Below are 24,077 nucleotides of genomic sequence, written 5' to 3'. Positions count from 1 at the left end.
CTTGAGAGAGGCAGCTTTTAATAGGTTCAGGAGAGGAGAGAGTGGAAAGAGGTTCAGAGGAAAAGGGAAGTTTGGCAGAGACAACAGAGGAAAACGGCACTGGGAGCAGGGTCCCAGCACTAGGTGGCCGCCACATGTCTGCAGAGGAGATTGGGGGCGGGGGAGGGGCAGGTAAAGAGGCCTCAGAAGCCATTCTTACTTTTTTCAATTGTTTGCATCATTTTAGAAGTAATATTTTGCAAAGAGGCAAACTTAGAATCCTGAAAACATCTGGAAGCCTTGATATACCTTTTAAAATAGGCATCCCATTCACTTTTTTTGTTTTTTGTTTTTTTTCCCTTTTGTTAGGGAGCCATGGCTTTCTAATTCAGTTTTGAGGAAAACAAGCTTAGGGATATCAAAACTTCCTCGTAATGGCCATCGAAGTTCTAAATTACTTCTGGTTAAGTCAGTTCACTTAGTTATAAATGCACATGTGGAGGGACCATCGTTTTTTTAGCATAAAACCAGCTAGAGTCCTGGTAGGGAGGGTACCCCTGAAGCATTTTGATGGCTGGGATCTCTAGTCTTAGAGGGTTTTCTCTAGAGCAAAGAGACCAATTCCTCAACAGCACAGTTTCAACAGGAACAGCCCACTCCAGAAGGAATCAGACCCAAGGCCAGCACAGTTCCATTGCAAACAGTCTGATCCCAAACGGGAGTGGGACCCAGTGCCTACACGTTTCCAGCGGACACAGTTCGCATAGGAACGGTCCGGTTCCAAGAGGGAGTTGGACTGAAGGCCAGCACAGTTTAAGCCGAAACCTTTCTTTGTCCTGCTAGGCTGGTAAAATGCAGTACCCAAGTGCACGGTACCTTTTTCTGCTGCCTCCTGGGCTGTGTCCCTCTTGTCTGAGTCAGTCAGGATCAGGGTCATGGCCTACTATGTGCTTCGTTCAGGAGAGCTCTCCGAGACACTCTGCGGAGGCTGCTCGGGTTGTTCGGAGAGACGCTGAAGGCCGCCATCACCCTGAAGAGCCGGATCAGTGAGCGCGTGGGGCTGTGTCTGGAGGACGAGAGCCCGCGTGAAGTGCGGCCCAGTGGCCAGGCCCCATCTGCAGGTGAGCGCTAGGACGGCCCTGTGCCCGCGGACCCCGGGCCGGGGTGCACAGCACCATCCTCCTCCTCCCCGCCGGGTTGGGGGCTGGATGAGCTGCCTACGCCCAAGATGGGTATTGTCTCTGGGACCCGGGTGTGCTCGCCCTTCCGCAGTGCTGGTCGTGCGGGCTCGCTAGCCACGTGGTGTATGCAGGTCCCCGCGTTTCCTCACTTCGCAGTACCGGTGCTCGAGGAGACGTGGCCTGAAGCAGCCCTGCTGGAGCTGGACAGAACTCTGCCTGAATGTGCAGAGGTGTCTTCAGAGGCTGAAATCAGCAGTCACATCTGTGAAAGCTTTTTCATGAGCCCAGCAAATTCACTAGAGTGTGAGCAGCCAGTTAGGAGGATTTACCGGAGCCTTGGCCTGGCAGTGGACGGCCTCCTGGAGCTGGCTCTGGACTCCAGCAGGCAGGTGAGACATGGCTCTGTGCATCATCCGTCTAAACAGGTCTGTGACTCTGATTTAACTCCTGTTAGTGTTCCTTGTTTTTTGAGAGGGACAACGGGTCGGACAAGTGGGTGGATGGAATGGTTTGATGATCTGCAGCTGATGGAGGAGGGTCCTGCAGCCCCCAGGTGCTCTGCCGGGCACCGTACACGCAGGGCTAGAAGGAACATTATCATCACTCTTCCCGGTGGATCCGGCTTCTCGTGTTCACTCCTCCTCTGGGCGTTGGGGGACAGAAACTCCGTTCTGGGTGCGACCCACCTTCCCCACTTGTCTTTTTGATCTTCTGTCAGTACCAACCGTACTCTGTGTCTTTACTAAGCGGGAGTCTTTTCTGAACCAGAATTTCTGAGGTTGTGGGATCACCGTGCACAGAGAAGAGCTGAGCGTCTGGTAGATCGTGCGGTTGGGCCTCTCACTTCCACTCTGCTTTTACCTCCTGCACCGTTTTAGTTTTGGGATTGTCACTAGAAAAGGGAATTGTTTGTGTGACTCTTTTAGAGCATTTTAGACAATTAGGAAAGACATTAAATATGAATGCGTGAGAAGCAGTATAGCAATCTTCCCCCCATTCAGCCCAATTAGAAACTAAACATTTTTAGCCAAGACATTGCCATTCACATCCCAGAAATACTTAAGCAAGTTTTCCCTACTTGGTGAGAGTGTGAGAAGAGGCAGCTTAGGGCTGTTTTCAAGGGAAAACCAGTAGATTCCCTCAGAGGCTGGTCTGGGGGTGCAGTGAATATGAGGGAGGCCCAGGCTAGGTGGCCAGGTGTCTGTTGGCACAGCTGGGCACAGGTATTTGGATCCAGAGGTTAGTGTGGGCCCTCCAGGCTGGAGCTGGCCTGGGAGCCTCAGAGGGCACAGGAGGGCATGTCTGCCAGGGGAGGAAGGGGAGATGGGGACCCAGGGCTGAGTCATGAGTGGGCGGCATCCAGGGAGGCCCAGAGGGATGTCAGGGAGGGAGGATGGGTCTGCAGGTGGTGAAGACGTGTCAGATCTTCGCACTGTGGTGACCAGCCCAAGGAGAACTTCCTCCCAGCCCGCCCACCCCAGGCCTCCCCATCTCTTCCTCCACCTGTGGAGCACCAAGTGGTCGTTCCTGCCCAGGTTCTAGGCTCTCGACGGACAGTTTTGTGATCTTTGCATATACATTCTCCTTAGCTTTATTGTACAGACATGTGGTAGCAGTAGTTCACGAACATGTGAATTTTCTATGTAGTATTGTATGTGTCTGTGCAGAATTTTTCCTTCTTTTTTTTTTTTAAGTTTATTTTGAGAGAGAGAGAGGAGGGGAGGGGTAGAGAGAGAGGGAGAGAGAGAATCCTGCAGGCTCTGTACTATCCGTGCAGAGCGTGACGTGGGGCTCAATCCCACCAGCCTGTGAGATCATGACCTGAGCTGGGTTCAAGAGGCAGATGCTTAACCCACTGAGCCACCCAGGCTCCCCTGGAATTTTACTTTATTGAAAATTGTTGAATGAGTAGGTTTATTAATAGACTTAACATTGAATGTCAGAATGGTTTCTTCCGGAATATTTGTATTCTACTTCTACACAAGTGGAATTCTGTTGACGTTAGCTTTATATCGAAGTGCAATTCTGGTTTTCAAATGTGTTTTAACAGCTGGAGGAAGCACGTCGGATTCATTCTCGTTTTGAGAAAGAATTTAGCTGTAAGAACGAGGAAACAGCGCAGGTCGTTAGGAAGCACCAGGAGTTACTGGAGCGCCTGGACGAGGAGAACGCGGCCCGGACGCGGCTGACGCTGGAGCTGCACCAGGCGCGGGGTGAGCGCCAGCTGCGGGTGGGGAGGGTCTGCAGGGGCGCGCCGGCCAGAGGCACGTGGGACGGGGAAGCATTAACGGAAGCGTTCAAAGCAAAACGTAAAACTAAAATAAGACAGATGGCGTGAGGCCTCGGGGACTTTGCTCACAAAAGCCGTTGCGCGTGCAGGCTCCTCGCGGGAGCCAGGGCTGTGGCAGCGGGTAGGGCCCAGGCGGGGTGGCTCTTCTCTCCGCACTTAACCGCTGCCGCATCCCAGGCTCACGGCCTCGGAGCGCTGCCTTACGTGGCGAGAAGGGAACGTCGGTCCTACCCCAAGAGGTGACATTTGTGACCCCCATGTTTATGGTGTCCGGTGCTTACGTGCTAGACACGCGGCATGAGGGGTGTGCGCGGGCGTGTGGTGGAGGTGTCTTGTACATGGCTGCTCTCGGGCTGTCACCTTGTCCGGTGACTCCTGCGCGTGCTGGGTGCGCTGGCCTGGTGCCATCCATCTGGGAACAGGACCCCGGGCGTGACCACTCCGCTCTCATATCCCACGGCTGACATCTCGCTGGGGCTGGGATGCCCATGTCCGGCCCGTCTGCTCCTTTTGCTTCTCCAGCAAGCCCTTGGCAACGAGTCTCTCCCCGTCTCCTCAGGTCTCATCGAAGGGTTCAAGGTGGAGCAGGCCAGCTTGCAAGAGGCGCTGGGCCAGAAGGAGACAGCCGAGCAGGGCCTCGCCGTTGAGCTGGAGAGCCTGAGACGGCAGCTGGAGCGGGCGACCCAGCAGCAGGCAGAGCTGAGGGAGGAGAACTCCGTCCTGTGGACCCAAAAGGAGGCCTTGGCCGCAGAAGCAGGAGAGAGAGAAGATGGTAAGAAATGCCGGTTCCGCGGCCGGAGATGGGAGCTGCAGAGGGTGGGAGCAGGGGCCGCTCTCACTCACCAAGGGCCTTGGAAAGAAGGCAGGGGCCCTGATCAGGGTGGCTGGTGCAGCATCCTCCGTGTCGCTGCTCCGTTAGAGAGGTGGCCCCTCGAGTTCTTACAGCAGTGTGAGGCCAGAATTGCCTCTGGCAAACAGGAGGCCACTGAAATGTCACCAGCCTGTTTGAGGTAAATAGCCATGGCAGTGGGAAATCACGGGCCACTCAAAATTTTTACTTAAGACTTTAAAAAAAGTGCCTAACGTTAATCTTAAATAGGAAAACGTAGTTTTAACAAAAGTTCATTGTGATTTCAGATTGTTAGAGGTTTTACGTTTTAAATATTTAACACGTGAACAGTCAAAATGGAAGGCGTCCAGGCCATTGAGTCCATAGGCGGCGGTGTCCTCAGGAGCAGACGTGTAAGAGTCAGCTCCGTGTGGGTTCAGCCTTCCCCAGAACCATGTGTCTCACACCCTTGCCCACCAGGCACTCCCAGTGTCCCTGTGCCTCCCGTGCCACCGGCCCATCTCTGGGTTTGTGGCTTTCAGACAGCTTATGGGCGCACAAGTCTGCTTTGTGGTACAGCCTTGACCAATTCAGGAAACTCTTTACTCTTCCCCAATTTTTGTTTGTTTCAAATTTTTATTTAAGCTCTAGTTAACATAAATGGTAAAATAGGTCTCAGGAGTAGAATTCAGTGATTCATCACTTATACGTATGACACCCAGTGCTCATCCCAGCAAGTGCCCCCCTGGCCCACCTCTCACCCACCCACCTGCCTCCATCAAGCCTCAGTTTGTTCTCTGTTGTTGAGAGTCTCTTGGGGTTTGTTGCCCTTTCTTCTCTTTTTCCCTCCATTCCCCTATGTTCATCTGTTTTGTTTCTTATATTCCTCATATGAGTGAAATCATATGGTATTTGTCTTTCTCTGACGGACGTATTTCGCTTAGCATAACGCACTCTACTTCTGTCCACGTGGGTGCAAATGGCGAGATTTCATTCTTTTTGATTGCCAAGTCCTATTCCATCATATATACACACCACATCTTCTGTATCCATTCATCTGTTGATGGACATTTGGGCTCTTTCTATAGTGTAGCTGTTGTCGATAGTGCTGCTATAACCATCAGGTCTTTTGGTTTTTCTTTTTTTTTTTTTTTTTAAGTAGGCTTCATGCCCAGTATGCAGCCCAGCGTGGGGCTTGAACTCACGACCGTGAGATCAAGACCTGAGCTGAGATCACGAGTTGGGTGCTTAACCAACTGAGCCATCCAGGCGCCCCTAAATATCGGGTCTTTTCCCCAATCTTTAATTCTTTTTGATTTCCTTCATTAATAAACAATCAGCTTTGGGGCGCCTGGGTGGCTTGGTCGGTTAAGCGTCCGACTTCGGCTCAGGTCACGATCTCGCGGTCCGTGAGTTCGAGCCCCGCGTCGGGCTCTGTGCCGACGGCTCAGAGCCTGGAGCCTGTTTCAGATTCTGTGTCTCCCTCTCTCTGTGACCCTCCCCCGTTCATGCTCTGTCTCTCTCTGTCTCAAAAATAAATAAGCGTTAAAATAAATAAATAAATAAATAAATAAACAAACGATCAGCTTTTGGGATTACTAATCATTGCCACTTTCTTTGTCCTCCACTTAATTGGTTTTGGGCCTTGTCTTCTTCTTTGTCCTGTGCGCCCTCCTGGGCAGGTGCTTGGCTCGTGTCTGCCAAGGCTCACGTGCTGCTGAGGTGTGGGTCTGGCGGGCCTGTGGCTTCTTTGGGCAGAGCGAGTTGTGAGTGGCCTTGGCTTCCACCCACATGGGATGTTTCAGAAGGTCTGTGTGTAATCATTCCAGACCTCATCTTCTTGCTTGACTTGCTATTGGTGACATCAATCTGCTTATATGTACCTGTCCCTTTTCTGACTTTTGATGTAAATTTTTGATATCGAAACCTTAGTCTGGCTTTGTTTTATCTCTTATACGTCATTTTCACCCTTTATTTTCAATCTCTTTACACCTCTAATTGTGTCTTGTGGATCTCCTACTAATGACTTCTGCAGAGCTCATCTGGGGTGTCTTGTGTGCACTGTGCCCACAGCCGCGGGGTCCACCTCTGCTCCTCTGGTGCTTGTCACCACACTTCCCATGTCTCTCTGGGCGGAAGGGGCCTACCTCTGCTGGTTGTGAAGCTGTGCATCCGCTTCTTCTGTGTTTGCTCCTTCCTCATTCAGGCCGGTGTCCTGTGTCCCCTAACACTGACCTGTCCTGTTCTCTCCTGGTTCTGTCCTTGCGCCTGGCCGTGCTGTTCTCAGGCAAGGCTCCATTCACATGTGGGAGGATGTGTGCAAGTGGGCAGGTGTGTGAGCAAGCATGTGAGTGTGGGTGTCTACCTGTGAGCATGTGTGAGCGTGAGTGTGGGTCTGAGGACTTGTCAGTTATTATTTTTTTAAACACATTTTCTTCTGTCTTGGAACTTCTCATGGGCTGCGCTTCCCAGTGGGACAGACCTTCCTAGTGCAGGGCCCCTTCCAGCCGTTCTCAGGTGTTACTGCCCCGGCCTGCGTGTATGTGGGGCGGCTAGGCCCGTGCCCCATCCATCAAGATTGAGCTTACCACCGTGAGCATGGTGGTAAGCTCTAGGGTGTTGGGACTTCAGGGCCGGGGCCTGTGGGAGACACAGACAAGTGGGACCAGCTGAGTGACCATGTAGCCCTGTGCTGGGGGACAGCCTTGTCCTCGCTGCCTGAGGCCTGAGTGGCCCTGCCTCCGTGAGGTCCATCCCCAGACGCTCTGCCACACCTGGGCCTGGCCCTTCCCACACGTCTTCCGGCACCTCTGTCTCTGGTCGCCCCCTCGGACAGGCCTGGCCTCCTGTATGCGGCCACAGCTTCCAGAGCCCCGGTGCTCATTGGCAGAAGAGTGGGGCCAGTCTCTGCTCCTTCCCTTTGTCACCAGTGAAGTGTTGTACTTCCTGTGCAGCTGGGGTCATCTTACATCGTCAGCCCCGCCCCCACTCGCATGTCTTACTGTGACCTCTGGTCCTTCCATTCACCCAGCTGCAGGATTCTGTGCTTCTGTGTGGGGACTCGCGCATGTGTAAGTTGTGTGAAATGCTGCCCACCAGCACAGCGCACACCTCCTGACCTTCTCTGACTGTGGGCTCCCCCAGGTGTGGCCCAGGGTGTGGCCACTTGGTCCTGATTCTGCTTTGGGTCCTCATGAATGTTGACCAACTTTCCAAGAGTTCTTGGAGGTCCTGGCGCCATGTGGCGAAATTCAGCTCTGCCTCGCCTCTTGGCGTGGTGTCTTGTGGGTGTGAGGGGTGTCTCGTGGCTGCTTTCAGGGCGATGCCATCTGTCCCACGGGGGCTTTTTTGTCTCCTTTAAAAGTCGGCGCCAGGGTGCCTGGCTGGCTCAGTGGGTTAAGCATCTGACTCTTGATTTCAGCGCAGGTCATGATCTCATGGTTGGGAAGACTGAGCCATACATTGGGCTCTGCGCTGACCGTGTGGAGCCTGCTTGGCATTTCTCTCCGTATCTCTCCATCCCTCCCCGACCTGACTCACACTCACGCGCGCGTTGTCTTTCTCTCTCAAGATAAGTGAATAAACATTAATAAATAAGCAAATAGAAGTCGGTGTCAAGTTGTTGGGCAACCAGGACGCGCTGCAGCTCCAGGGCACCGGTCTGCCTGGGCTGCTGTCACAGGAGGCGTGGACGGGCTGCAGACAACAGGCACTGGCCGCCCACAGCCCTGGGGGGTGGGGTCCACGATGAAGGCGCCGGCACGCCGCCTTCTGATGAACACCAGCCTCTGCACTGTGTCCTCACTTTTGGGAGGAGCGGGCCGCTCTCTGGGGTCTCTCTTAGAGAGGCTCAGATCCCATTCGTGAGGCTCAGCACATGGATATTGGGGAGGGGGGGTCACAGACGTTGAGACAATCGTCACGGTGCTACAGAAAAGCGCAAGTGTTAGAGACTGTCCAGGAACGCAGACACTCCCTGGAACCCTGTTGTCTGACTTCGTGTTTCCACTCTGAAAACGCTGTGTGTTTTCATTCATAGGCATTCCTGTTACCATAGCACATGAGGACTCAGGTTTGTAAAAACAAACAAGTGGCTGCCGTGTGATATGCATTGTGTCTGCACCAGATTTCCCCAATTTTTTACCAAAGAAGAAAACTACTTCAAAGCTTTTGTGGCAAACTGTTAACAACAACAACAAAAAGCCAACTTTAATCTTTAGTATTGATAACATGAAAATGGGCGAGCATTTCTGCTGCGGCGTGTGCTGCTTGGGCGGGGCCGGGGGGGTGGTGGCCCTGGAGGCCCCGGTGGGTGTCCGTGGAGGGGCTCGGGGACCTGAGTGGAGCTTCTGTGCTGGCCCGACTTTGTAGGTGGCCCTCAGCGTGGCCCGAACGACCACAGGACACCTTCCTTGCGGTGCCACTTGCACGGAGGCCGCGTGTGCTGGGCCGCCCTTTCTGCGGCACGTGGCTCTGAGGGTGGTGCTGTCTGGGTGCATGACCGGGCAGCACTGACCCCAGGGGTGCGGATGTCGGTGTTCTAACTGCATGTTTAAGGCGAATTTATCATAATTGCTGAGTCATTCGCATGAAGTGGTGATGGTAGTTTGCCATAAAAGATTGACAAATTTTTATAAAACAACATGAGTTTTGAAAGCATCAAAATGTAAGTGAAAACTATTGAAATTAAAATTCAGTTTAGAGATGGTTTGAACACTTCAGGATTCGTCAGAGGCAAGCCTCCTTTTTTTATAGGTGCTTACTAATTTCCAGTTTCTACTTGGACTGTGGCCTTATCATCCAGTTGATTTTAGATTGGCTTTGATTTCCTGATGGCTGGACCCTGTCCCTCTGAGACACGGCCCGGCCCTGCACGCATACTGAGCATGTTTACAGTGAACATCTGGGCGTGTGTTCCCTCTGATGGAGGTTTTAAGTTACATTTTATTTTTCCATATCGGAGAGTATACATAAAGGAATAATTCCTGGAAAATTAGCTGATACGTCTTTTGGGAATACCAAGATATATTCTTTCAGTCTTCAAAATGTTTTATTTTAGCCAATCTTAATTTAAAAAAATTTTTTAGCATTTATTTATTTTTGAGACAGAGAGAGACAGAGCATGAACAGGGGAGGGGCAGAGAGAGAGGGAGACACAGAATCTGAAGCAGGTTCCAGGCTCGGAGCCGTCAGCACAGAGCCCGACGCGGGGCTCGAACTCACGGACCGCGAGATCATGACCTGAGCCGAAGTCGGCCACTTAACCGACTGAGCCACCCAGGCGCCCTAGCCAATCTTAATTTAAAAGGCAGTTTTTTTGGTTTGTTTTTGCAGAAGTACTTGACTTTATTTTCTCCAGGTATCTGGCTAAATATGGGCTCACACTGGCTCGCAGAGTGCGTGTCCCCTCCCCGGCCGTGGCTGTGTCCCCCTGTTTCCATGGGGTGGGGTCTGGGAGCCTCAGGGGACGCTGTGCCCCCGGCCCCTGGCCAGGCTCTGGTCTGGGGCTGCCGGGAAGGCTGGACGTGGGGTGGGCTCTCTCCTGGGATGTCCCTGCTGTGCGGGGACGCTGCCGAGCACATTTTGTTACCGCTCTGGCCCACGTACCCGCCCCGAGCTATGGAGCTTGTGTCCCTGTTTTCTCTGCACTCGCAGCTCTTCGTAGGGAGGTGGAGTGTCTAACCCAGGAGCAGCTGGAGGCCAGGAAGCAGTCTGAGAAAGACCGCGCAGTTCTGCTCTCGCAGATGAAGGTGTTCGAGGCTGAGCTGGAGGAACAGCTCTCTCGGCATGAAGCGTGTGCCAAGCAGGCTGAGGAGCTCTCGGCGCTGAGGCAGCAGATGGCGGCTCTGGACAAGCATCTGCGGAGCCAGCGCCAGTTCATGGACGTAAGCACCTGGGATAGGTTGTCTCTGTGGCCCCGGAGTCATCCTCATAGCGTGAGGTCCCACGACACAACGTTGGGTTCACGTGCGGCCAGATTGTTGTGGTCCCGTCGCTGCTTGGTGCTCATCTCGGGGGTTGTCGACGTTTGTGATGTGCGACTGAGGGGCCCCCTCATGGGCATGGCCTGGGGGCCTCCATCAGCCCAGGCTGCAGGCCCTGCGTGCCCAGCACCCGGGAGGCGCCTGTAGCTCCCCCAGTTGGGCCCAAGCCGTTTGCTTTCTGTGACGTTCCTCCCGTCCATGTTCACAGGCCTCCCCGCCTTGCACCTGCAGGGCCGTCCCTCTGCATTTCGCTGTGTTTCACAAAGTGCCCGTGACTCGGAGCCCATTCCTTGGGTAGTGACATGCGTGTGGAAGGGAAGTGCTGGCCGCAGCAGTCCGCATCTGAGCAGGCTGCCCCCTCCCCCGACCTCGTGCAGCCCCCTCCCCTTCGGCGGGAGGTGGGTGCAGCCAGGGGAAGCGCTGTGTCCCGCCAGCGTCTGTGAGCTGTCCCAGCAGACCGCCTTTCTCGACAGGAGCAGGCTGTCGAGCGGGAACACGAGCGGGAGGAGTTTCAGCGGGAGATCCAGAGGCTGGAGGAGCAGCTCCGACAGGCGGCCCGGCCACGGGGCCCATGCGTCCGCGATGTAAGTCAGCCCGTCACACGCTGTACCCGTGGGGTAGCCATCCTCTGTGATGCTTTGAAGTTTTACCTTTCGGTTTCCTTGTCTGCCTTCCATGTACCTGACGACGACCACAGGAGCAGCTGGATGAGGAGGTACGGCGTGTTGCCCTCCCACCGCATGACCCGTGGGGCGGGGGAGGCCAGGGGCCCTCTGGCACGTGGGCTCGTTGCTTGCTTGTTTCTCTCGCTTCCTTTTGCTTGGAGCCCGACTTGCCTGCTTCCTTCTGCCTGGCATGGCTGCAGCTGATTTGCCTCTTCTTTTAAAGCATCACACATATTTTGAGATGATTGTGGATTCGTTTTCAGCTGTAAGCAGTAAGACAGACGTCCCGTGCACCCTTCACCCACTTCCCTGGGGTGATGCCCACAGAGGTCGAGCCGGGAGCACAGCCAGGACACGGATGTGGGGTCCCCTCCCACCCACTAGCCCGTCCTCTGTGTTAGTTGTGTCGTGTCTGCAGTTGCACAAACAGACAAGCAGTTTGTGCCCGTGTGAGACTGACCTCCTTCACTCGGCCTGGCTCTCTGGACCCTGCCCAGGGTGCTGCTGTGCCCAGAGTCCTTTCCTTGTATTGCCGAATAGCTTTTCCTTCCCTACTAACAAGATTAACTTTGTTTTCCTAACAGATCTTGTGTCATATTAATATTTTTCTACGTCTTTATTGAGAGAACACCCGCATTATAATTTTCTGTCTCACTAGGCTCCTGGGTGTAGTCTCCGTGTAGACCACTCGTCGGGATCAGTGTTTCCTCAGTTGTGTTGTGTGCTTTCTTATTTGGAAGATGGCTGTTTTAACTATTGTATTTCTCAAGCAATTTCTTTGTTTTAGGTTGAATTGCTACAAGAAAAGTTGAGAGAGAAATCAGATGGGTTTGATGAACTGGTTATAAAGAAAGAATTGGCAGACAGACAAGTGTTAATCCAGGAACAGGAAATTCAACGTCTCCAGGAGACAAATGCCAGCTGCCGAAGAGAAGCGACTGAACTGCGAGAAGAACTGGAGAAGCAGAGAAACACCGTGAAAGCGCTGCAGCAGGTAGCGGCCCTTGTCGTGTGGAGGCTCTGTGGGGTCTCGGTCGGGGCTGTCGGCAGGGCACCTTCCACCTGTGCCGCTGTGCCCGCACCGTGCCGGGAGGACCGGGGGTTGGCAGATCCCTAGCGGGCCGTGCCGGAGTCCACTGCGGCCTCATTTCCTCCAAGGGGGTGTCCCCTCGTGTCTCACTGGCTGCCAGCCAACCCTCTGCTGCCTACACTTCACTGCTTCCGGTCTCTTGACAGTTGTTTGGGGCCGGGGGGGTGGGTGGCCCGCACAGCCAACATCCAGTTCTCGGCAGACCCTGGTGGGAGGTCGTGTAACTCAGACACCGTCCACCTGGAGGTGGCGTCAGCCCCCACAGGAGAGGGGCTCAGTCCCACGAGACTGCCCCCTCAGGGGCCGTTGGCAAGTCCTGTTGTACAGATGGAGGTTCCTGCGAGCCCCTCCTTGGGTTCGGTTAATTTGCTAGAGTGGCTCAGCGCTCTCCGGGAAACCGTTCACTCACTAGATCACCAGTGTGTTGAGAAAGGGTGCAACTCAGGAACAGCCAGATGAGGAGACACAGAGGGCAAGGCGCGGGGAGAGGGTCAGGAGAGTCCGTGCCCTCTCTGGGTGCACTGCCATCGGGAGCGTGCGTCTGTGGCACAGACATCGTCCTTTGTGTCTGAAGTTGAGGTCGAGGCGGACGCCCTCTGATTGCCAGGCGTCCGACCCAGCCACCCGGCCCTCCTCTCCAGCTGTTAGTCGCAGGAGTTGAGCTTGTGACTTTCATGTATTTCATGTCACCAGAGGTTAGACGCTTACTGGAAAAGTGGGGATTGGTGAGAAACCTTACTTTACAGTCGTTGGTTTGATCCTGTGACAAGTCCAGCTTCAAGGAGAGGAGAGTTTTTGTCAGGTGTGTTTGGTTGTCGAAAATGCAGACGCCAACAGTTAACTGAGGTCAGGGGTCTTCCCGAGGACGAGGACCTGGGCGGTTACTGTCTCGGGAGGGGCGCCCAGCACAAGAGGGGAGCCCTGCCCCTACTCTGGCCTCTTCTGTGCTGCCCGGGGACAGCTCGGCTCACGGCAGCTGCATCAGTCCCTGCACCCTCCCCCCTCTGCTCCTGCTGCACCTGTCTCTCTTCCCTCCCTCCTCCCTCTGACCTCTTCCCTCCTCCCTCTGCTCCACCTATCTCTCCTCCCTCCGTCCTCCCTCTTCCCCCTGTACTTCTTCCTCCCTCTCATCTCTTCCCTCTGTACTTCTTCCTCCCTCTCACTCTTCCCTCCTCCCTTCCTTCCTGTTCCACCCATCCCTCCTTCCTCCTCCCTCCTCCCTCCTCCCTCCTCCCTCTACCCTTTACTCCTGCCCAGTCCATCTCTCCTTCCTCCCCTCTTTTCTCCTCCATACTCCCTGCTCCCTCTCCCCTCCATCCCTGCTCTATCCGTCCCTCCTCTCCATTCTTCCTTCACTCCTGCCATCTCTCTTCTCTCTGTCCCTGCTCCCTCCCTCTTCCTGCTTCCCTCCCTTGCCCCTCTATCTTTTCTCCCTCCTCCATCTTTCCTCATCCCTCCTCCATCTTTCCTCATCCCTCCTCTCTTCCCTCAGCAAACATTTACTGAGCATATTAGATGCTATAGGTATAAAAAATGCCCCTTTTCCCTTCCACAAAGATGTAACTTTTTGTCCACTTAATTTATTGTGACTCTTTTGTCCATATTAAATGCCCTTTGAAAATTTTTAATGAGACATTAGTGTTCATCTTACAGATGTGCGGTGCCCTGATGAGCCATCGCCCTGTTTGTTGGCAAGTTCTTTGCAATTTTCTTCTGAATAGCCAACAGTCTAGAGACCATTTTTGGGTCTTCCTGAATAATTACTAAGGATGAATTTATTGCAGTGACCTCGCTGGCACACACATTGGCTCTCTGTTTGGGGTCACATCCTTCACCAAGCAGATCTGTGCTCTGGAGCACAGCCGGTCTATAGATTGTGTGTCTGGTGCGTGCAGGGGTGCACAGGTATGTGCAGTTGTGTGCACTTGAGCTCCAGGAAGAGCTGAGGACACCATGCACTCAGATCACAGTTTGAGGCCCCCAGTTCCTGAAGTACTTGCCTAAAGTAAATCTTCTTTTATTCTTAAACAGGATAAAGAGGCATTACAGGAGCAGTGTGGAGTGGTGTCCACACTGCAGTCTAAACTCGATGAGGGCAGTTGCCCCACACCTCCTGCAGGCACTTGTCCTGAGAGCCCAGAAGTCCAATTAGAGGCAGTACAGACAGCGCTCCGGCAGCGGGAGAGTGAGGCAAGTGTGGGGGGCCGTGGGGGACTCCCCTCTGCTCAGGGCTGCTGGTGGCCTTCACTGCCCTTCTGTGTGGAGGGGCAGGACACCCAAATGATGCAGGAAGGGGTCTGTGTCTACTGTATATAACAGCTTGGTGTGGGCTATAAAATATCAGTAGCTCTTTTTTGCCGTGTACTTAAATCTTTTAATTTGTAGCTTTCATAATTATTAAGTGAACTAGAATGTTAGGTACTTTTTAATAGTCTCTCTTATTTTAATGAAAGGTTTTAGACTTGAAAGAACAGTTAGGAAAGATTAAGGATGACTTAGTCAGCAAGCGCGATGAAGGGCCGCACCTGAACGTGAAGCCGGACACACAGAGCAGCCGTGCCTCCGTCAGCCTGCGAGAACTGCAAGAGGAGAATGCTCGCTTGAAGGTGAGCCGGGCAGGCCTGCCCAGACACCAGGCTCCACGTCTGTGCCCGTGCCACCACCTGCCCAGGGACCACCAGCCCCGGGTCCCAGACACTGTGGGCTCCGAGGGCAGTCCTCTGCTGCGGGGGTTTCAGGAGATGCCTGCCTTCTGCTCCTAGGTCTGAGCCGGGGTGGCTCTAGAAGGTGTGCAGGGGGCAGAGCCCAGGGCCACCTGGACCCCGTGCCTCCTGCACCAGCCTCTGGGTCTGGTGTGCGTCTTGGAGAGCCAGTCTTGTAGAGGATGCTTGTTGGAGCTCAGCGGCAGCAGGGGCACACTTGTCTGACAGTAGAAGCTGTCAAGAGAAAGTAAATGTTCACCATTTACCTATTTGGGTCATTGTAGACACCCCGTTCTCGGAGAGGTGATTTTTAGTTGTTAACCCTTCCTATGAGCAGGACGAAGAAAAATACTTTTATTTTATTTTTTTTTATTTTCTTTCTTTCTTTCTTTCTTTCTTTCTTTCTTTCTTTCTTTCTTTGAAGACATTCTGTTTTCAAATCTTCTAATGCCTTAGTGTAATCATGCTTCTGAGGAGACTCAGGGTGTAAAGGAAGCAGCCTTGTGATGTATTGCGTACAGAGCCCTTGCCTGTGGCACCCCCGGTCGCTGTTGGGTGCGTGACCCTCACAGGCAGTGTCACATGATGCTGGTGACAACAGGGTTTGAGGCCAATCGCAGGCATCAGGCGTCCTTCAGTGGGAAACATACAGAAAACCACTTTTGGATTGAATGCTAGCATTTACACTCATGGGTTTATTAGGGTACCGCACGTCTGCCAGGTCAGGGGACTGCTTCCCATAGTCACATTTTATTGGCGTCGCTGTGATTATTTCCACAGGCATTTCTGCAGAACAAAGAAAAGGAGATCATGTGTGTGAGCGAGCAGCTCGAGGCTCAGCTGGCCGGGATGGGAAGGGGCGCGCTCAGTGAGGTAGGCCTTTCCCGGCACCCCTAGAACCAACATACCCCTCGGGGGCAAGTGTGCCGGGGGTGGGTGGCACCAGGCCTTGTCAGCTCTGCGGTGTCCCGCCTGGAAAGGGACCACTTCCCCCAGAATGGGGAGTACTCCACACGTTGCAGGAGACCAGGTGTGCGTGCTCTTGGCCCAAGTGTCCACCCTTGTTCTCAGTTCGTGGCCCGCGCGGTCTTCCCTCTTTGGGCTCCGGGTGCCCCTCTGTGGCCTGCCTGCTCCAGCCGTGCTGCGTCCCAGAGGGCTCATCTCCGATTTAGTGCTTGACTCTTTAAAGCCACCTGCATGTGCTGGGTTTATATTTATGTATGTGTATATAATATATATATTTTTTTACATTTATCTACTTATTTTGAGAGAGGGAGCAAGCAAGGAAGGGTCAGAGAGAGAGGGAGAGAATCCCAGGCAGGCAGCACACTGTCAGCATGGAGCCCGTCATGGGGCTCAAACCCACGAGATCATGACCTGAGCCAAAGTCAAGAGTCGGGTGCTTAACCGACTGAGCCACACAGGCTCCCTAGGTTTATATTTCAGGTTTTCCGTTTGTGCTGTGATTGTGACTGGTCTGTAGCACCTGCCTCTTCATGTCTGGGTGTTTAGAGTGAATAAGCCCACGTCGTGTGCCGTCAGAATCACCCTTGAAACTCCCTTCGGGTGTCTGAGGGGAGACGAGAGTCTGCATGGCGCCCAGCACAGGGGGCACGCAGGCTGGCGGTGAGGGTCGCACCTCACCAGGGCCTACCTCTGCCAGCCGTACAGTTCACGGTGCAGATTTCAGCATGGAGGATGCGTGTGTGATGGATAGCTCATATTCTCTAAACCAAAAGCAAAACTTAACTCGTTTTCTTTTGTTTTCAGTATTGGCCAGATATGCGTTTGAGTTTAAAGGAATTAAATGGCACTAGTGAAACCAAGAATTGTTGTGAAACCCTCAGTTTTCGGGAAGTGAACATTGGACTATAAGAAATTGGCTGGAGATGGTAAACTGGAGCACGAATGGCTTAGTCACTAGAATGGAGTTTGGAGCTGTATTGACAAAGATCTCAATCTGATTTTCCACCTGGCAAGATAGTTAACACCTACGTTTCAATTGTCTTATCTTCAAAGTAGCAATAATAACATTTCTTACCTTAAAACCTTGAGGGTGACATTAACCAGCATGAGTGGAAGCATTCTCCAAGGTCCAGGGGGGCACAGCGCTAGGCTCGGAGCAGTCGTGGCGGCAGTGACGGCCCCATGCATGCACCTGGCTCGGTCCTGCTCTTCAGTGTTGCCAGTCCTCAAGCCTGATTTTCTTCATTTGTTTGTCTTCTAGTGTTAGAACCATGCCTAAAACCTAAAATCTCCCTTCAGTAAAACCAAGCAGATCGACGTTACTTGAATATTAAAAAAATACACGTTAAGGGTGGTGACATTAGCGTGGAGGTGCCACGGAGAGGCAGCCAGGGAAGCTCTCTCTGCCCATCGCGGTGATGGCACAGAGTGAGAGGAAGTGTCCAAACAAGAGGCAAAGCGGCCACCGTGGGTGTCCCTTCCCAAGCACTTTGGTAACCCTGATGTGGTGGGAGTGCAGCTTTCGGGTGTTTTCAGGTATTAAAGGTCATTTGTTAATTTGGTGCCACAGCTCAAAGTCGCTCCTGAACCTCAGATTAAAGGAGGGAAATTCTGAAGGTGGAACGTTTCATTCGCCTCTGAACGTGCTTCTTCCTCAGGTTCCCTGTGACAGAAACTCAGAGATCGAGGAGCTTAGGTCCGTCATCGAGAATCTGCGAGAGAACCAGCAGCGACTGCAGAAAGACAAGGCAGAGGAGATGGAGCAGCTCCATGAAGTCATCGAGAGGCTGCAGAGGGAGCTCTCCCTCGGCGGCCCTGCGCCACTCGGGGCCCAGGTCAGCGAGCTGCCCGGCGACCCTGCGGCCAGCCCCGAGACGCTGGTGGCGACGGGGCCCGCGGGCCGGCTGCTCTCGGAGCAGGAGCGCCGGCACGGCCAGGCCCTGGAGGCCCTGCAGCGGCGCCTGCAGGCCGCTGAGGAGGCCGCCGCGCGGAAGCTGGCCGAGCTGGAGCACAGCGCAGCCCTCAGGGAGGCTGAGGTCCAGGGCATGGCCTCCCAGATCCGAGCCTTTGAAGCTGCCCTAAAAGCAAAGGAAGCGAAGATTGCAGAAAGGGATTTAGAAATCGATGCTCTGAAGCAGCAGAAACTGGCCCACTCCGCCGAGCTGGAGACCATCCTGTCCGCCTTCGCCCGCTTCCGCCGTTCCCTGGAACAGCAGCCCCTGACCGCTGAGGATGAGCCCCCAGAGCTTCAGCGGCTCCGAGCGCAGTGCGTCCGCCTCAGCCGCCAGCTCCAGGTGCTGAACCAACGGTTCCTGAGGTGCCAGAAGGAGCTGGACAAGCAGCAGGCGCGAGGGGCCCACCCGCACCCTCGTGCAGAGGGCAGCTCCCAGGGACGAGGCCCCGGGGGCGAAGAGGCCTCTGATGACAAAGCGTCAGGGCAGGACGTGGGCACAGCCCCTAACAGCCGTGTCGGAGACCCACAGGTGGGCCTTGTTCCTTCCTGGTCCACAGAAGGGACAGCCTCTGTGCATAGGGAGCTGGGGCTGGGGTGCGCCGGGGGAGCAGGCACACGGTGGTACCAGGGAGCTTTGGGAGATCAGGCACACAGTGGTACAGGGGTGCGTTGGGGGAGTGGGGGCACACACGAGGGTACAGGGGTGTGTTGGGGGAGCAGGGGCACACACGAGGGTACAGGGGCATGCTGGGGTGGGGGGGAGCGGGGCACACATGGGGGAGCCAGGGAGCACTTGGCGCCTGCAAGAGGCCCTGACCCAGACCACAGAGCACTGTGGCTAGACCAGGGATGGTTGGATGTTCTGTCCAGGAGGACCTACTGTTCCTCCTCCTTTCTCTTTAAGTCAATGACTGTCCTTCGTGTGCCAGGCAGTGGGGGATAGAGTTCCCACAGGGTGGCTTCTGGTGCTGTAGAGAGAGGAATCTGAAGCTCGTGGCTCCTGGGTGCATTTAAAGTCCCTAGAACCTCAGGTCAGAACATGTGTACACAGTGGAACCTGGGGCTGCCCTATTTCTTATACTTTTAAACTTCATATCTTTGAGAGTAATTGAAGGTTTTCAAAGCCCTATGATAGGGAACATTAAATGATGCAGAGATGGCTTTGTTTTAAGAGGCTCCTTGGATTTTCCTCTGTGGATTCTATTCAGTTGCTTTGTTGTTGTTGTTGTTAAGTTTATTTATTTTGAGAGAGTGCAAGCAGGAGAGAGACAGAGAGAGGGAGGGAGAGAGAGAGAGAGAGAGGGAGAGAGAGAGGTCCTCAAGCAGGCTCCATGCTCAGTGCAGACCCCGACCCGGGGCTCAGTCCCACAAACCGTGATGTCACGAGTCGGGTGCTCAACCGACTGAGCCACCCTGGCACCCCTCAGTTGCTCTAATTTTTAACACTCCTCTCCTGTGTAAAACTTTTTAAGTTCATTTCAGTCTGGTCCTGAGAACTCCAGACTCTCTGCCTGCTGCCTCCTGCCATCTGCAGCTTGCGTGGAGCAGCTCCCGGTGGCCCATGTGTTGTGGGGTTTCCTGGCTGGTGCCCGTGTCACGGCGAGCACGTCCTGGCCTGCTGTGGCAGGGAGCAGGCCGTGTGTGCAGTGCTCACCTCTGGTCTCCTGTCCTTCGTGATTTAGGAGACGGGGACTTGCTGATGCCACCTGTGGACCTTCCCTCGGGGCCCTGCTGGCCAACATGCAGGCTCCAGAGCTCCGGGAAGTCCCAGGCAGCCCGACGACTGTGCTCAGCGTGCGTCGTTCTTCCTGGTGCTTTTAGCTCTACCTTCACGAGCGTCACCCTTGTTTTCTCTGCTTATTGCAGAGTGCAGTTAACGGTGATCTGCAGCCTGCCAAAGCCCCGGTGACGCCAGACCACCCAGGTCCACACAGACAAGACCGCGTGATGTCTGTGCTCGCGGCCTGCCAGAAGCAGCTGGAGTCTGAGCTGCTCTTGGTGAAGAGTGAAATGCACTTGAGCATGGACGACCGTGGCAAAGTGCCGGGAAGGATGAAGGTACCTGGGCACACAGCACGTGGTGCTGAGCGGGCATAGACCAATGTTACATGGATGGCAGCTCTATTGTGTTCTTGGAGTGGTCTGTCCACATCTGTTTTGAAGTTTCCTACATGTTTTTTTTTTTTTTAGGTATTCTCTAGAAATGCACATTTCCCATGGTCTAGCCTATGAAAAATGAGCAGTTACTTCTCCCTTAGTGATAGCAGTAGGATTTAACTGGACTCTAAGGTCTGTCCCTAGGGTTTTCTGTGTGAGGACAGCTGCTCTGTGGCTCAAGGCCTTTATCACCAGTGTTACTTTGAAAGCTCACATTTATTTTTTTGAACCTCAGGGGTTTTCCCTGCATATTTTGACTTTATGCTCCTGGCAGAGAAGAGCATAGTAATCTGGAACGCAGCAGTTTGAGCACTCTCGTCACCAGGGCAGAAACAACACGAGAGCTGACTTCTCTTTCCTGGGCTGGGGGCTGCACATTGGCCCATCAAGTGTTATAGGGTCGAGGTGTTCCGAAAATCAAAAGTGGCTGGTTTAAAGGTTTTCCTAAGGGCAGTGGCAGAGCGTGCTTAGACCCTGGCTCTCGAGCCTGCCAGTGTAGACGTTGCACAGTTCGGCAGGATGTTCCAGCTCTGCTTTTCCGGGAACTCTCCTGTGGCGTGCCAGGTACACCGCATCCCTGTTGTAAAGTCTGCAGGTTCTGAATCGTGCAGGTGTAGGCCCAGGGACTTCCGGCCAGGCCCACACACCCGTGCCTGCAGTTTTGATCGAAGATGCCTAAATCTGGTTTTATATGTTCATCAAATCCCCACAGGAAGTTTAATTCTGTTTGGAGAGGACTTGTTCTCTAACTCTGTGTAGCAAACATATCTCCATGCCCTTTTGATAAGAACATTTGTTTGAATTTTTAAGAGATAGGTCAACCCCATGATTATGCTCTGGTTGCAAAATTCTTGGAAGTTACACATGGACAAGGAAATGCCAAATTCATTCCATAAATCACTATTTTATATTTTTCTTTTTTTGTTTTAGGTTTTTATTCAAGTAATCTCTACACCCAGTGTAGGACTTGAACTCATGATCTTGACATCAAGAGTCACATTCTCTTCTGGGGCAACTGGGTGGTTAAGCACCACCGGTTAGGCATCCAGCTTCAGCTCAGGTCATGATCTCGAGGTTCGAGGGTTCAGTCCCTGCGTCGGGCTCTGTGCTGTCAGCTCAGAGCCTGGAACCTGCTTCAAATTTTGTGCCTCCCTCTATGTCTCTGCCCCTACACCCTTGCGTGTGTGTGCACTCTCTCTCTCTTTCAAAAATAGATAAACATTAAAAAAAAAAAAAAGTCACGTTTTCTTCTGACTGAGCCAGTCAGGTGCCCCACAATTCTATATTTTTCAGTGTTTGCATGTAGAAGTTTCCAGACCTTATTTTCCTCAAAAAAGAAATGCTTATGTCCTCAGTAAATTACCCCAGAAATAGGTTATGACAGTGTGTGTGTGTGTGTGTGTGTGTGTGTGGTAAAATACATATAATGTAAGAGTTACAGATAACAGTCATTTTTTTAAGACTTTTTTTTTTTTTTTTTAAGTAATCTCTCCACCCAGCATGGGGCTAGATCTCACAACCCTGAGTTCAGCAGTCACACACTCCACTGACTCAACCAGCCAGGCACCCCACATCTTAACCATTTTTAAATGTACAGTTCAGTGATCCTGCATACACATTAGTGAGGTTGTGTAACTAACTATCCACTTTCATACCTGTTGTCATTTTGTAAAACTGAAACTCTGTACCCATTAAACAGTAAGTCCTCATTATCCTCACTTCCCATCCCCTGGCAACCACTGACTCTGTCTCTGATTTTGTTTATTCTAAATATTTCATGGTGGGTCGTATAGTCTTTGTCTTATTGTGACTGGTTTATTTCAGTTAGCTTAGTGTCCTTGCAGTTCACCCCTGTTGTAGCATGTGTCAGAATTTCTTTCTGTCTTAAGGCCGAATCATAGTCCATTTATATATATGCCACGTGTTGCTCATTCATTCACAGTCAGTGGGCACTTAGGTTGCTTCCACATTTTAGCCATTGTGAAAAATGCTGCTGTGAACATTGTGTATAAATCTCTCTTTGAGACCCTGCTCTTGGTTCTTCTGGATATATATCCAGAAGTGAAATTGCTGGATCATATGGTAGTTCCATTTTTAATTTTTTGAGGAATCTCCATACTGTTTTCCATGGTGGCTGCATCATTTTACCTTCCCACCAAGAGTGCAAGAGGGTTGCAAGTTCTCCACGTCCTTGCCACGTTTGTTATGTTACGTTGTGTTGTGTTGTGTTGTGTTGTGTTGTGTTGTGTGTGTGTGTCTTTATAGTAGCCCACCTAATGGGTGTGAGGTTGTATCTCGTGTTGTTTTTCTTTTTAATTTTTAATTTTAATTCCAGTATAGTTAACATATAGTGTTCTGTTAGTTTCAAGTGTATCATTATAGTTTTTATTTGCTTTCCTCTAATGATTAGTGATAGTGGACATCTTTTCATTTGCTTGTTGCCCATTTGTGTATCTTCTTTGAAGTAAAACCTATTCAAGTTCTTTGCTCATTTTATTTTTTTTTTAGAGGAGCCCCCCCCCCCCTTTTTTTAAGCTTATGTATTTTTGAGAGAGTGTGAGCAAGGGAGGAACAGAGAGGGGGGGGGGAGACAAAAGATCTAAAGCAGGCTCCACACTGAGAGCACAGAGCCTGACGCAGGGCTCAAACTCAGTGAGCTGTGAGATCATGACCTGAGCCGCAGTTGGGACACTTAACCGACTGAGCCACCCAGGCGCCCCTCTTTGCTCATTTTAAAGTCAGGTTGGTTTTTTTGTTGTTGTTGAGTTTTAGGAGTTCTCTGTGTATTCTGGATATTAATCCCTTATCAGGTGTAGGATTCACAAATATTTTCTCATATTCTGTGCACTGCCTGTTTACGCTGGATGGTGTCTTTTGAGGCACAAATTTTTAAAATTTTCTGAAGTTTAGTTTGTCTTTTCTCTTGTTGCCCATGCCTTTTGTGTCATATCCAAGAAATCATTGCCAAATCCAATGTTGAGAACCTTTTGTCCTGTGTTTTCTTCGGAAGCTTTATAGTTTCAGGTTTTATGTTTTAGTCATTGATCTATTTTGGGTTAATTTTTGTATGTGATGTTAGTTAACAATCCAACTTCATTCTTTTGCATGTATGTGGGCACCCAGTATTCCCAGTACCATTTGCTTGATAAGACTGTCTTTTCCCTAGTGAATGGTCTTGGCATCCTTGTAAAAAATCACCTGACCATGTATGTAAGGATATACATCTGGGCTCTCTATTCCATTGGTCTATATGTCTGTTTTTATACCAGTACCACACCGTTTTGAGTACTGTAGCTTGATTATGAGTTTTGAAATTAAGTAGTTATAAGCCCTTCAGCTTTGTTGTTTTTCAAGATTATTTCGACTCTTTGGGTCCTTTAAGATCCCACATGAATTTTAGGTTGGGTTTTTCTATTTCTGCAAAAAGTGAATTTTGATAGAGATTGTATTGAATGTGTAGATTGTTGGTTCGTATTGACATTTTAACAGTATTAGGTCTTTCAATCCATAAACATGAAACGTGTTCTCAGTTGTCTTCCTTAATATCTTTCAGCAATATATTGTAGTTTCATTGTACAAAACTTTCATCTCTTTAGTTCAGTGAATTCTTAATTAGTTTCTTCTTTTTTGTTGCTATTATAAATTGTTTTCTTAATTTCCTATCCGGATTGTTCATTGTTCATGTATAGAAATGTAACTGATTTTTGGATGTTGACTTTATATATCCTGTGACTGTGCTGAATTGATTTATTAATTCTAACAGGGCTTTTTTTTTTGTAGAATCTTTGTTTTCTATTTATGATCATATTATCTTGGAACATACAGTATTACTCGTTCCTTTCCAATTTGGACACCTTTTATTTCTTTTTCTTGCCTAATTACTCTGGCTAGAACATCCAGTACTGTGTTGAAGAGAAGTGGTGAAAGCGGGCATTCTTGCCTTATTCCTGATTGTAGAGGAAAGTCTTTCAGTCCAATACCATTGAGTATGATGTATGGTGTGTCTTTTTCACATATGGTTTTTTATTATGTTAAAGTAGTTTCTAGTATGTTGAATGTCTTTATCGTGAAATGCATTTTCTGTCAAATGCATTTTGTCAAATGCATTTTCTGCGTCAGTTGAAACGATCATGTGATATTTTTCTCCTTCATTTTGTTAACGTAGTGTATTACATAGATTGGTTTTCTTATGTTAAACTATACTTCCATTCCAGGAGTAAGTGCCACTTGGTTACACTGTATAATGTTTTTAAGATGGCGTTGGATTCTATTTGCTAGTC

The 24,077-nt window shown here is 51.4% G+C and overlaps 1 protein-coding gene across 6 annotated transcripts in view; it reads left to right on the top strand.

The window, feature by feature from the left end:
* Positions 1-24,077, top strand: part of PCNT (pericentrin) — a 133,430-nt gene that overhangs the window by 72,471 nt on the left and 36,882 nt on the right. For all 6 annotated transcript variants that reach the window (XM_049627666.1, XM_049627664.1, XM_049627667.1 and 3 more), the window contains 13 exons: positions 940-1,100; positions 1,317-1,549; positions 3,211-3,373; positions 4,010-4,222; positions 9,935-10,164; positions 10,737-10,847; positions 10,961-10,978; positions 11,716-11,922; positions 14,050-14,208; positions 14,472-14,624; positions 15,501-15,593; positions 17,345-18,169; positions 19,507-19,698. In XM_049627666.1, coding sequence (XP_049483623.1) covers positions 940-1,100; positions 1,317-1,549; positions 3,211-3,373; positions 4,010-4,222; positions 9,935-10,164; positions 10,737-10,847; positions 10,961-10,978; positions 11,716-11,922; positions 14,050-14,208; positions 14,472-14,624; positions 15,501-15,593; positions 17,345-18,169; positions 19,507-19,698 — 2,758 coding nt within the window. The remainder of the gene's footprint in view (positions 1-939; positions 1,101-1,316; positions 1,550-3,210; positions 3,374-4,009; positions 4,223-9,934; positions 10,165-10,736; positions 10,848-10,960; positions 10,979-11,715; positions 11,923-14,049; positions 14,209-14,471; positions 14,625-15,500; positions 15,594-17,344; positions 18,170-19,506; positions 19,699-24,077) is intronic.

This window comes from Panthera uncia, chromosome C2 (assembly GCF_023721935.1).
Source record: "Panthera uncia isolate 11264 chromosome C2, Puncia_PCG_1.0, whole genome shotgun sequence".
Classification (NCBI taxonomy): Eukaryota; Metazoa; Chordata; class Mammalia; order Carnivora; family Felidae; genus Panthera; species Panthera uncia.
Note: the sequence above shows the minus strand (reverse complement) of the source record. Positions and strands in the feature narration are given on the sequence as shown.